The sequence below is a fragment of the Mercenaria mercenaria genome, chromosome 9 (genome assembly GCF_021730395.1).
Source record: "Mercenaria mercenaria strain notata chromosome 9, MADL_Memer_1, whole genome shotgun sequence".
Taxonomy (NCBI): domain Eukaryota; kingdom Metazoa; phylum Mollusca; class Bivalvia; order Venerida; family Veneridae; genus Mercenaria; species Mercenaria mercenaria.
This window is the reverse complement of record NC_069369.1, coordinates 26,801,366-26,814,812: the sequence shown is the minus strand read 5'-3', so window position 1 is coordinate 26,814,812 and position 13,447 is coordinate 26,801,366. Positions and strand designations below refer to the sequence as shown.

Sequence of the window (13,447 nt, the reverse complement as noted above, 5' to 3'; positions counted from 1 at the left end):
AAGCTTTGGAGCAGTGAACAAAAAACTGCGGTTGCCATACATCATGGTTTTAGTTTTTGACATATAACCAGTAACAACATGTCTTGTGATCTTAGGTTTCTGACTGGTTTATACACTTCTATCATATCCCTTATATAGGCAGGGGATTGATTGTATAAAGTCTTAAAGGTGTGGGTCAGAACCTTGTACTGCACCCTGTATTTCACTTGCAACCAGTGGAAGTCCTTCAGAACTGGTGTTATATGATTGCAACAGGGCGTCTTAGTGATGACGCGAACTGCCGTGTTCTGGACATGTTGCAACTTGTTAGGTGTGCTGTTTGGAATACTACTTAACAAGGCATTACAGTAGGCTCCTGACCAGGCTGTTGACAAGGGTATTTGTGGCATCACTGGTAAGATACCGTCTGATGTGACCTATTCTGCGTTGTTGTGCATATCCAGCCTGGCACACAGGGTTGACTTGTTGTTCCATATCAATACTGTTTTCAAATACTGCACCAAGATTCCTAACACATTTTGTGGATTTTATCACAGTCGCCAACCTTCACCGAGACGCCATCAATCTACTTGGAATTATGCTTGAAGGATTTTCATGAAACTTGGGTCAAATGATCACCTCATCAAGAAGATGTGGAGAACTTATGAGTCAGCCAGGCCGGCTCTATGTCAAGGTCACAACTCAAGGTCAAAGGTTTGAACCTTCCATTTTGTGTCCGCTTTGTATCTCCTAAACCCCTTGAAGGATTTTCATGAAACTTTGGTCAAATGATCACCTCATCAAGACGATGTGCAGAAACCATGAGTCAGCCATGTTGGTTCAGGGTCAAGGTCACAACTCAAGGTCAAAGGTTTGAGCCTTCCATTTTGTGTCTGCTCAGTATCTCTTAAACCTCTTGAAGGATTTGATATGACTTGATTGTAATATTCCCCTTATCAAGACTGTGTGAACTCAAAATTCACCCATGCCAGATCAGTGTCAAGGTCACAACTCAAATGTTTGAGCCTTAATTGTCCTATCCCCTCCTTTTCTAATTAAGCACTGGAAGGATTTTCTTGAAACTTTGGTCAAGATTTCATCGTATTGAGATGATTTGCAAAACCAGTGAGTCATATTCAATTACCAGTCTACTTGCCAGAGTTTCATTGATAATTGTATACTCGTGATTCTTTTAATATTAAACTTACTCCTGCGATCTCTCAGCATATCACTTGGAACAAATTCATTGATGTCGTCATTCATGGACTATAAAATATACTTACAACGTCAATGCTTCCACCCAAAACCATCAACTATCCATAACAGTGGCAGGGGATATAGTTGTCTTTCAGACTGCCTTGTTTCCAGTGTATTTTGTTTGAACCAATATTGCAAAGGAAGACACAGTAATAATAATTTTACAGACATGCATATCAAATAGCTAGATATGGTATAATCTTTGACACTTTGACACAATATCATACACATTTTGTCCTTAAAATTTTCATTATTGTCATTCCCAAGACAGAGTATGATTATCAAATTTATACTTAATTGCTAAAACAACATCAGTTTTTGTTTTGGCAACCAGGATAAGGAAAATAAAATTTTAAAGATCCTCCAATAAAAATCTAAAACATTTTTAAATGCTCATTGAACATAAATACATTGTAGGTGCATTAATGATCAGATTCAGCCCAATACTTGACCAAATTAAGTCAGATTAACCACTTTTAATGTACACTTCAGATATTTAATTAACCTTTACAATGCTAAATTTCTAAAAATGGACTGGTCCATCATTCAGTTTGGGCAGTACCACTTATTATTCGAAGGGGTGTTCACTGAAAATTTACTGACTGAATAGCGAACAGTGCAGACCAAGATCAGCCTGCATAGATGTGCTGGCTGATGTTGGTCTGCACTGGTCGCAAAGGCAGAATCATTTGCCGCCAGCAGGCTAAAGGTTACTAAGAATGGACCAGCAATGTTTAGAGCTGAGCCAGGTGGTATTTAATAAAGATCTGACTGTATTTTAAGTCTTTCAAAAGCTGGCTATTATTCTGGATATCTGTTATAAAGATGTTATCATTTGTGACAGTATTTACTTAATTTTAAATTGAATTTTTTCAAAATCATGGTCCATCTAGACCTGTTGATGGATTTTAAATAATACATTTCTTGCATCACAAGTAATTTAAAGCTTCCTATGACAGCAGCTATTGAATAAATAAATTGAAAAATCTTTGGCCTTGCTACACTAAATTATAGATCTTTTTATTTTCATGTTTGTGCATCGTTTTTCACTTCTAATTCTCATTTATGTCCCATATTTGAGCTGCATTGATGAGAAGAAAGTATATTCATGATGGTATTGTATTCCTTTTATTAGGCGTTTATTAATTTAATATAAAAGAACTTTAGCTGATAATGTTGCGTTAGAAGTGAAAAACCTCCTCTGTATATTTACAAATGTCATGATCAATGCAAACAATTGTAAGTGTTTAAATACACACGTACAATGAGACATCCGATATGATCTGTACATTCATAGGCTTTACTTTTTGGCATAAATTTCACTAAGTGATAGGCAGAGGTGTTTACCGATTATGGGCACTATTGTTTAGAACAAGTGAGGCATTTGGAAATAAAAATTCTATCAGGGTGAAAATGGGGAAAAAAAAGAAATTATAAATTTTTGCTTCTTACATTTAAGTAAATGCAAGTAATAACTTAAGCTTTCGTTGTGGTATTTTGTGTACTCAATTTTGGAAAGTTTATTTTTGTGGATCGAAGTTAATCATTTGTTTTTTTGTATAGAATACCGATGCTTTTTAAAAATGTCACATAGCTTAGATAAAATTTTATTTAAAATTTTACTAGTACAGATTAATGTACGTATGATGCTTATTTTATTCTGGGATTTTTATCATAACTTGTTTCGGAAGGATTTAATTGGATTCACTTGCATTATATATTATCAGGAGCGATTTTTTTCTTTTAACATAATATTTGCTTTTTTTTTTTTGTGTACATACATGCCTTTGTTTCTAATGTTTGCACTTGGGAGGGAAAAGATTGAAAAAGTAATAAAATGATAATTTGAGTGTCAACAAAATGGCAATAAATGTTGCGATAATATAAGCTCCATGGTACTGTTTATCTCAATACGCTTCAATGTTGCATGTAGCAGGGAACAAAATCAATTTCTCATCGTTTTGTTTGACAATTTTTTTTATCTTGTTATTTGACAGTTTGCTTTATTTACTGGTTAACAGATTTTTCTGGTGAATTATTGATGAGAAAATCAATTTGTTTTTTCAGTGATTCATTGAGAATTAAATGATTTCAGGATTCGTTACTAATTTACTCTCTAAACTGATGAAAATTACTAAGTAAAGAGAGATTACAGGATTCTTTTCCACAGAAACTTAAAATGTGAAAAATAACAAGTGCACTGCTCAGTGTGTCTTAATATTTGTATGTAGATAAATTAAATTTTTGTTTAAAAACAATACTGATAAAAAAGGACAAAACAATGGATTCTGGGAGTAGTGGATTGTTCTCACCAATGGAAGAGGATTTTGGGTAAGAATTTCAGACAGTACTTTTTCAGTCAGTTTGATTTGAAACAGTCCTAAGTACAACTTGTTTAATAAATGGATCAACCGTGTTGTTGTACTTATAAAATAGACTGGCCTGGTTTATAGGTTGGTCAGGGCTACGGATATGTATGGTATTTTGCCATCGAAATATTTCTATAAAATGCTTATTCCCCTTCCATTTGGAACTGTCCATGTTTACAAACACGTTTGTTTATTTTATGGACTGTAGTAATCACATGTATGCTGTAGTAAGTGAACAACCCAATGCACATACATTACAGTAAACACTCGCATACAGTGTAGACAGGACACACATGCAGTCGAAAAACATTTATAAACACAGTCAAATGAACATGTCTTCTAAAACATTCTTGCATACCAGACTGGATTTTCTCTTACACCACGGGACTACTATAATAAAAAAGTGCTTACAAGAAAAGCCTTTTTTTATTTTATTTATTCTGCTGACAGAAGAAAACAGTATGCAAGGAAAATAATCTATCGCTAATAACGATGCTGACGGAAGTATCTGCTCTTGGGTAACTATTTTCTGGTAACTCGGCAGAGCCTCACTCATTACTGTCTTAGAACAATTACCCTGGAACCAGATATTTCCTGAAATTATTTTAAGAACATATATATATTTCTAATTGATTTCAATAACCTGACACTTGTTTTGTAGAGTAATATACACGCTATCATTACAAAAACTACAAAACAAGTGTCAGTATACTGATATAAACATTGAATTCCGGAAAAGGACTGCCTAAAGGGGCCCCACTTCTGGACAGTCAAGCGTCTTTAAAAACTCACCATTTTCAAAGAACTGTTACACATGTTTGTTTTGATGCATTTGCAATAGCGTGCGAGTGTTGAAATTTCACATAAATAGGTGGAACACAGTTTTCAGCAATTGTTTATTTTTATTTCTTTACAAATGGCATTCATTTTCAAAGGGGGACAACTTTTTCAGAATATTTTAAGTACGGGACAGTATGGCAGAACATGTACTGGTCAGGTAAAATATTGGTAACGATGTTGTTTGTTTATCAAAAATTTCTGTGTTTTGGTGATATACTCCTAAACCTTAACAAATTCTGGGAAAGCAGCTTAGTGATTAATAAGTTATCAGTTACATACAGTAAAGCAGACGAAAAGTGACCAGTCAGATTGTTTCTTACAAGTTACAAATTAGATTAAAACTGCAATTAAAACTCGACCGCTTAGCTCAGTAACGGTTCGATCCCTCAGGGCGGGGCATATGTTCTCTGTGACGATTTGATAAAAGACATTGTGTCTGAAATCATTTGTCCTCCACCTCTGATAATTCATGTGGTGAAGTAGGCAGTTACTTGCGGAGAACAGGTTTGTATTGGTACAAAATCCAGGAACACTAGTTTAAGGTTAACTGCCCACCATTACATGAATGAAATACTGTTGAAAAACGGCGTTAAACCCAAAGCAAACAAACAAAAACTGCAATTAAAAACCTTCATTTGGTTTATATCTACGTAGCCTCAGATCCTATAGCCATTTCATCTGAAAAAAATCGTAATGAATTTTGAAAGCAAAAACAAAATTAGAATGTCAGTTTACTTTTTAATAAAAATTGCTGAGAATGAAACTGCAGACCAATTAGCAAAGGAAACTGCGCTACAGGCTGAAGATATGAAAGGGGAAACACAAAAGTTCATCACTCAAGGGGATATAAAGAAGGCAGCAAAAGAAACAGTAATAGTGCTTTGGCAAAGAAGATGGGACACTTCAGGAAAGGGAAAGACGTATGAAATGAAGCCAAGAGTAAAACTTAAACAACTGGATTACAGCAAAAGTACAAATCAAAGAATTCTCATACAATTACAAAGTGGCCATTGCAAATTAAAAAGAGCATAGATACAAGGTTGGACTGGACAGTAATCCCCACTGTGAATGTGGTGGCTGAGAATCAGTAGACATTACTTGCTGGAATGCCCAATTAACGAGAACCACAGAGAAATAATGAAAACAAATTTTCATCTCAGAACTGGTGTAAGTGACCTTGATTTGAAAATGCTGTTAAGTTCAGAAGAACTTGACCCATGGAAAGATTAAGACCAGTTATAATAGACGAACTTAGCCAGTTTATTGATAAGTCAAAAAGATTTGTTAATTAAGCCAGTTCTGGCCGATCACACAACCGGACTCCACTTAAATGCCTGAATGTAAAAATAATATGTTTTCAAAACACTACTTGAGAGACATTTACATTGTTAGATATTTTTACCGATATGAAGAAGACAACGATGTGTTATTGCGGCGGGAAGGCTTCAAAATCAAGATCAAGATTTCGACAAAACAAAATGTCATTAAAAATTTCCATTTTTTCTTCAGAAAGGCTGTAGTCACCCTTTTTGTGACAGGTTACATCAAAATTTGATGAACTTTTTTATGACAGGTAACATCAAAATTTGATGAACTTTTTATGACAGATAACATCAAAATTTGAACTATCTTTGAATTAAAATTGTTTGCAAAGGAAATTGAATGAAAACCATTTTAAGACGAAATTCTAAAAAGTGAACCAGTATATGGATGTTACATTTTGGATAAAAAAAAATAATTTTACACTTTTAATATGACTGGATCAACTGGTTCATATATCAGAACCTCGCCAATCAACTCAAATTCTAACATAAACATTTTTTTCTTTCCATACAAAATATTATAGTGAATGTAAATAGTCTGTATCATCCATAAATCACTAGGCTGCTTACGGACATGTTGTTAATTGGCACCTTCTTGACATTGATATTATTATGTCCCTTAGACTCGTGACAGATTGGAAGTTTTAAAACCTCCCTTCTGCTTCAGGTTATTGAAATATCTTGATAATTATCAATGCAAATGTAAAACTAGAAATTATCTTAAAATAATTTCATTTTAAGTGAGGGTAATTACGAACTTTTGTAGGAATCAATAAAACCTGCAATTATACTGTGTAATGAATAAACCTCTAACGATATAGAAAGGATATATTCGAAGAATGCTTAAATCATGACTGACCCCCTTAAAAGAGCTAATACACCAAAACAATAAGGGATGCTATCGTTGCTTGTGAAAATAACCCAAACTTTTATGAAGAAAAATAAGTTATTTCTTTGTACAGTGCATTATGTACCAAAAATAACATCAGGTGACATTTTTGTCTATTCAAAACAGTTGCTTTAGTCCTCGACAAAGGTGAAAGAGAGTTTAAGGATCAGCATTTGGAAGGCATTATCAGTATTATATTTGTTCAGTAGCTTAGTCTAGTTCACATTATTTGTATTCTACTCGAAATCCATATTTCCATGTTCTGTTGTAATCACCAATCATTATGAGAATACAAGATCAAAATCAAAATATACCAATAGTCCTTTGTGGTCCACAGCTATGAATTTGTTTATTGTACAGAGAATAATGCACTAGAGATGTTGTTATACTGAGAAACACCTCAGAAGAGGTGTTGGGTGTAAAAAGACTAACAGTTTACATTTTAAGTCTCACTCACACTACACCGCATAGCGTTAATGGACGTCCAACGTATAGCAAATTTTTCAATCCGTTCGTGTCCGTTCGCATGCGTTTCTTTTTCGTTTCTCATGGGGCGGCTGCGCTCCTTGTCCGACGACGTTTGTTACATCCGGTGGAATGTTTTGAGCATGTTCAAAATTTAGAACATACACCACCGGACAAAGTTGTCCATTAGATGTACGGTAACAATGCACTGATATGCGTTTTATTCATTACACATGCGGTCTGTATGCGTTTTGTTTGTTACTCGTGTGTTTCCTCTTCTGTACTTGTGCAGTTCGCATCCGTTCTTGTCCGGTAGACCTGATTCACGGCCGGACTACTACCGGACATGCAACGGATGTAATGTATGTTCAGTGGACAATAACTGACAAGAATGTTTTGTCAGTTTTTCATGCGTTGTGCTTACGTTTTACGCGGTACAAATCCGTTATTAGTATGGTGATATTTGTTAATTGAACGTTGTTCGTCCGATATATGTTCGTTAATCTTGCGGTCATTGTGCATTTTATGCGCCCCATACACTGATCGCGAGAGCACCGAGCAGCAGCGGGGGATGCCTTTTGTCACCAGATAACTTTCTGTCACAATGTTTCTATATGTTTTGCGCCCGTTACCGCTTTACGGTGTAGTGTGACTGACACGTAATGAGTAAAAATTTAGAAGTGCTTTCAAAATCTATTTAAACTGTCTGTCAAAAACCATTTTAAGCATTAGAGCTTACAACCAAAACAAATCTTAAAACAGATTTTCAAAATCATTGAACCAGTATGTAGGGAGAGTGCACAACTACAGATCATGGGTTCAATGATTTTGATCTCTGGGCGAGGCATATATTCCATGACAATTTGATAATTTAAAAGATACCATCTCTGAAGTTATTCTGTCCTCCACCTCTGATTCATGTGAAGTTGGCAGTTACTTGTAGAGAGCAGGTTCATGCTAGTACAAAATTCAGGAACACTGATTTGGTTTAATAAATTGCCTTCCGTTACATGAATGTGATGCTGTTGAAAAATGATTTGACACAAATGTTAACCATATTGAGGTGTGTCGCGCTTATGACTTGAGTCTCTCAGGTCAAGGTCAAGGTCACAAAATGATGTGTGATTTTTTTTTTGTGTCCTGTTCATACTTGTTTGCCACATGGAGGGATTTTGAAATAAGATTGCACAAAATTAATGTCCATCTAATCCTAAGGGTGTGTCATGTCATGTGATGTTTTGGGACAAGGTCAAGGTCATAATTTGACAACACAGTTTTCTGCATCCAGTCGTTATTTTTGTTTTTGTTGTTTATATATGGATTAGAAGTCATTTTGTGCAAATAACTACTTTAGCCTGAGAATATGCTATGAGCATGATCCGGGTCTCTCGCGTCAAGGTCAAGGTCACTATTCAACTTTTTATTTTATTTAACTTTTGCCTTTATCACAGCTAAGGGTTTGCCTTTGCCACACTGAACTTAAAGTACAATCATAGCACATATATTTATCCTTTTACATCCTTTATATTAAATGGCTTAAAATTCACACCTAAACTATTCTGTTATATTTTGCCTGACAACTGTAGCATTCTTGGGCATGCTTCGAGGGCATTTGTTACTGAAAGTGACAACTATTGTTGTTTTTGAGAACATTAGCTTTCAATAAAATTTTAGACCTTTAACTTAAGATCTGTATGTCTCAAGATTTTTCTTAAGTCATCAATTCAATTTTTCAAAGTTTTGTATAGCCAGTATATCCCAGTATTGTCAAAAAGGGAAAATTAACGTGCCTCATAGTTTGTTTTTCACTTATGTTTGAATATGAGTAATCCAATGTCTATTTAAAAGGGTGTAATTTGTTTTTAAGCTTTTTATATTACAGCAGAAATTTAAGTGCCACTCGGTCTATATATTTACACAATTTTAAAATGTGTGAGATAGAAAGAATAATCTTATGTCTTGTACTCAAATGATTTTTTGCCAAAGGTTTGCATTGATGCTGTGTTTCTTTACAGCTGGTTTTATATCCAAGTTTTGGGTCATAAATGATTCCTATTTCGGAAGAAAGCCTCCACACCCCCACTCTGGCACATTTCACAAAAATGTATCTTGTGCGACCCTCTACCAAATTCCTTGAGTTTTATTCCACTTCATTAAAAACAGATACCAGCAGAAAGGACATGTTTTCTTTAATAATGTATAAGGTAAGTTTTAGAGTGTTCAGATTTTGTTTCATAAAAAAAACGACAGTGCAGCCAGAGAGTGTGCTCTTTCTTCAGTACATTTGTATAGTAAAAATTTCAAAAATCTTTTCAGAAACTGTTGGCTCAATTTTGAAGTAATTCGGCACAACACATTGGATGGTGTTCAGATTGCTCTGATTTATTGAAAACAAAATGACTGCTAGAGCTAGAAAATCAGAGCGTAAAATAAGAAATATCTTCAAACAATGTGCTGTTCTTAAATTTCATTTTGGAATAACAGGACATACAATGTGATGCCATATATGCGTCTGCCTGTCATAATTGGTGTCCTGAGCATATCTTAAAATGACTTGAAACATGTTATGGAGATAAGTGGCCATGAGACAATGGGCAGGGGGCAATTCCTGATGGTAACTCAAAGGTTAAAAATTAAACTTACAAATGGAGCTCAAAGGTCAAACTTAACATCGCTTTTTGAGCTCTTGAATTGTAAGACGAGTCCCATATTAAGACCATAGAGTGATTTATTGGCTGCTTTTTAAAGATTTGTTTGCTCTAGTCTGACACAACAATGTCATTATTGCTTGTTTAATTGATTATGTCTTGAAAAAACTTATCATGCCAGATAAAAAGCTTGAGGAAATGTGTCTGGCTACGTCACTCGTATTCTTTTTTATTGGACAATAGAGAGGATGTTTGGAGCAAAATCAATATCAAAATTGATTTGTGATTGATCTGCAAGTTATAATCAGGATTGATGAACGTTTTAATGGACAGCAATAATTTGCTAAGAAGATGTTGCATTGAAAGATATTTCAATTAGGAATTCGTCATGTTTAAGCCCTTGTCCAGTTGCATTATCTAGATTGGGTAATCTGCACCTTGGTTTTGTTCCGCAAACACAGTAATGGGCAAACATAGAGATCGCTCAACAGAGCTTCGCTGGAACAGAGCCAAGGGTAAAAAGAACAACACTGGTACAGTGGGACATGCAAACAGCAATGGCTAAACAGATGTACACTGGAACAGAGCTATATGCAAATAGAGCTACGGCTACACAGAGGTACACTGGAACAGAGCAACTGTTGAACAGGGCTGCACTGGAATAGCAACCACTGGAACAGAGCTGCATGCAAACAGAGCTACACTGGAACAGACATTAATGTTGAGCAGCAGTATCTGCAGAAATATAATCAACTACAAGCAGCAAATTCTTAATTACGCAAATATATCTGTAAACATTCAAATCCAGAAATACAAAAGATTTGAAAAATACCCCTGCTAAACTTCCTCAATTTTTTTCGTAGCTTGCGGACTTTTCAGGTTTTGAAATGACATTAGAATATTCTGTTATTTCCAGACCTTGACAATAGCACGATATTGGCATATAGTCATGAAATATCTGTACCTTGATTCTTATTATATTTCTTGTCATGTTGTTGCAGCCATGTTTTCTGATTTCATTTAGTAGGCTAAGGAGTGCAGTTAGGTACCTTGATTTCTAAGTGTCATTGATTGATTAGAACAGTAAATATACCTGCAGCTCAATACAGCACTTAAATCTGTACATGCAAATTACAAGCAATCAAATTCTGTTTGTAGGCTGGTAGTCTATTGATTTTAGCTTGCTCTTTCTATTTTCATCTGCCCAATTTGCCCAGCATGCTGTATTAATACATTGATTTTCTGTTATTTTAAGAAGCATGGAAGACTTTGTCATAAAAACAGTTATTTTTTGCAGTTTCGCAGATTTTAATGTAAAGTCAGCAGTTTCTAAGTCCCAACTGTTGTGCTTTATTGTTGTGATTTATTTCATGTCTAAATTAAGCTGTTTTAAACCTGTCTGCTACCAAGATATATTTGGACTTTTTGTACAAAAAATGGAGCATCACCAAATGATAGAAAAAAGAAGTTGTTTTCCATAAAAATTGAACAGCATAATTATCCTTTCCGTGCCTGTAACGTAATTAAGAAATAATATATAGCAAAACAGTGCTTTATCATTATTTATACACGATGGGTGGTTATACGTTGGACGTAATAATTTAATGAGGGCACAGCCCTAGTGAAATTATTACGGACGACGTATAACCGCCCGAGTGTATAAATAGTGATAAAGCACTGTTTTGCTATAAATTATTTCGATTCTAATATGTTCTTTATTGTAAAATTTATATCAAATATGATGGAACTGTTTCTTCGCGCAAGCATGGCGCCAATAGTAGGTCTTTGTTTATACACGGCAGGACCAGAAATGGTAATACGTCTTGCGTACATGGCGCTAAATATCACGTTGACATGACGTCAACATTATATCGTTGTGATGATTAAAGCATTGTTAGTCATATTAGAATAAAACGTATTAGCGTCTGATGGCCCTTTCATGCTTATGTAGAATCAACATTCATTACACGAAATTCATTTTGAAACTATTTCTGAAATGGCTAGGTCTGCAGCTGTCAAATACGGAAATATCTAACATCTGAGGTATATACTGACACTTTTAGACAACATCAAAAAGGACCTTTTGAACAATTTGACGAACTTCCAAAAATCTCCATATATACCCTTGCTCTGTTATGGACCCCTGTGGGATTTGTGTTTATTCCGAGTTGCAGGGTAAGGGTAAAGGACAGGCATTTGATACCAAACATGCAATAAAACTTAAAATGTCAAGTCACTACTCATAGCAGTGTCTGTACATTGTTGTTACTGTAAAACAAAGGTACTCCGGTATATCATATCTATAGGAGGTATTCCTCTCTTTGTGAATAGGGTGTATTCTGAGCACATGCAAAGACACAGATGGAATGATGTGACAAGTGGTAAGTCAGGCATACTTATTTCAAAGTTTACATAAATATTCAAATGATGTTTGTTTTGAATATTTCAGAGGTTATGCAAAGAGACATACGGTATCTGGTTTGGACCCCAGTTCAGAATACAAGTACAGAATGCGTATGATGAACAATGCTGGTAACAGTGACTGGAGTGCCCATGTCAAAGTCTCTACAACAAGTAAGTTACCGAGTAATACTGACTCAACATTTTACCAGAATTTATTTAAGATCATACTTAAGGTTTACTAACCAGTTAACAAAACAATTTTTTTATTATTGGGGGTTAAAAATTCAATAATTCACTGTCCTGACAAACTGACCATCACTTTCAATTTTTGGAAATAACATGCAGTGTTCATTGCATGTCATGAAATTCACCAGGTTTGGTTAACCGACTGTTCTTATATTATTTGATATACCCTAAGATAAAAAAAAATTTTTTTGTAAATGACACATGTAATTTAGTTGTATGCAGTTTGATAAGCTGAAGATTTTCACTGTTAATTCAAGAAAAAAACTAAGCTAACATGATTTTATACTTGATAATCTGTGAACAGACTATGACAGTAAGTGAAGATATTGTTTGTATATTTGGTAAACATGATTGTTATATTGTGGGGTAATATATCACCTTAATATTGTTTACCTGCAAAATGTTGGTAACAAAACTGCTTTTCTATGTCAACATTTAGCAGTAAGTAAAATTAATACTATGGCTGTTTTGACAATTTTAATGTTTATGGCCATTATGATTAAGCAGATAGTAGATATCCATTTTAACTATTACACTTTTTTGTGTTTGATAAAAAAATTATCAACAGTTTGTCATGTTTTATCAAAATTTAACTGCTGCCTGTATAAGGGCAAAATCTTTTGTTGGGAATGAGTGACGTGAGTCCTGATAAAATTCTGATAATTTTAAGGACAGTGTTTATATTCTTAATGTTTAATTTAAATGAAAATCTATAGAGGAAGAAGTACAGTTATCCACATTTAAAGCTACTTTAAATGTTTACATGTTTTGATTACAAATTTAATATTGATCGATAATTTTATTACACACATATACCACAGTCACACATACGGCGCAGGTAGCTACGTCTAGCTACGGATAAAAACGTAGTTATCCATATCGATCCGTACCTGAGCCGTACGGATTGATACGGGTTACTACTTTAAGGTACAGCTCAGGTACGCATCGATACGGATTGATCAGATTACTACGTTTCTATCCGTGGCTAGATGTAGCTATCCGCGCCGTATGTGTGAATGGGGTATTACT

At 34.7% G+C, this 13,447-nt stretch overlaps 1 protein-coding gene across 5 annotated transcripts in view; it reads left to right on the top strand.

The window, feature by feature from the left end:
- Positions 1 to 13,447, top strand: part of LOC123546770 (fibronectin type 3 and ankyrin repeat domains 1 protein-like) — a 75,007-nt gene that overhangs the window by 33,810 nt on the left and 27,750 nt on the right. For 2 of the 5 annotated variants that reach the window (XM_053551083.1, XM_053551082.1), the window contains exon 3: positions 12,219 to 12,343. In XM_053551083.1, coding sequence (XP_053407058.1) covers positions 12,219 to 12,343 — 125 coding nt within the window. Of the gene's footprint in view, positions 1 to 2,498; positions 2,612 to 3,052; positions 3,568 to 12,218; positions 12,344 to 13,447 lie in introns of those variants that run through there. The other 3 variants (XM_053551085.1, XM_053551086.1, XM_053551084.1) reach the window with 3 other exon arrangements.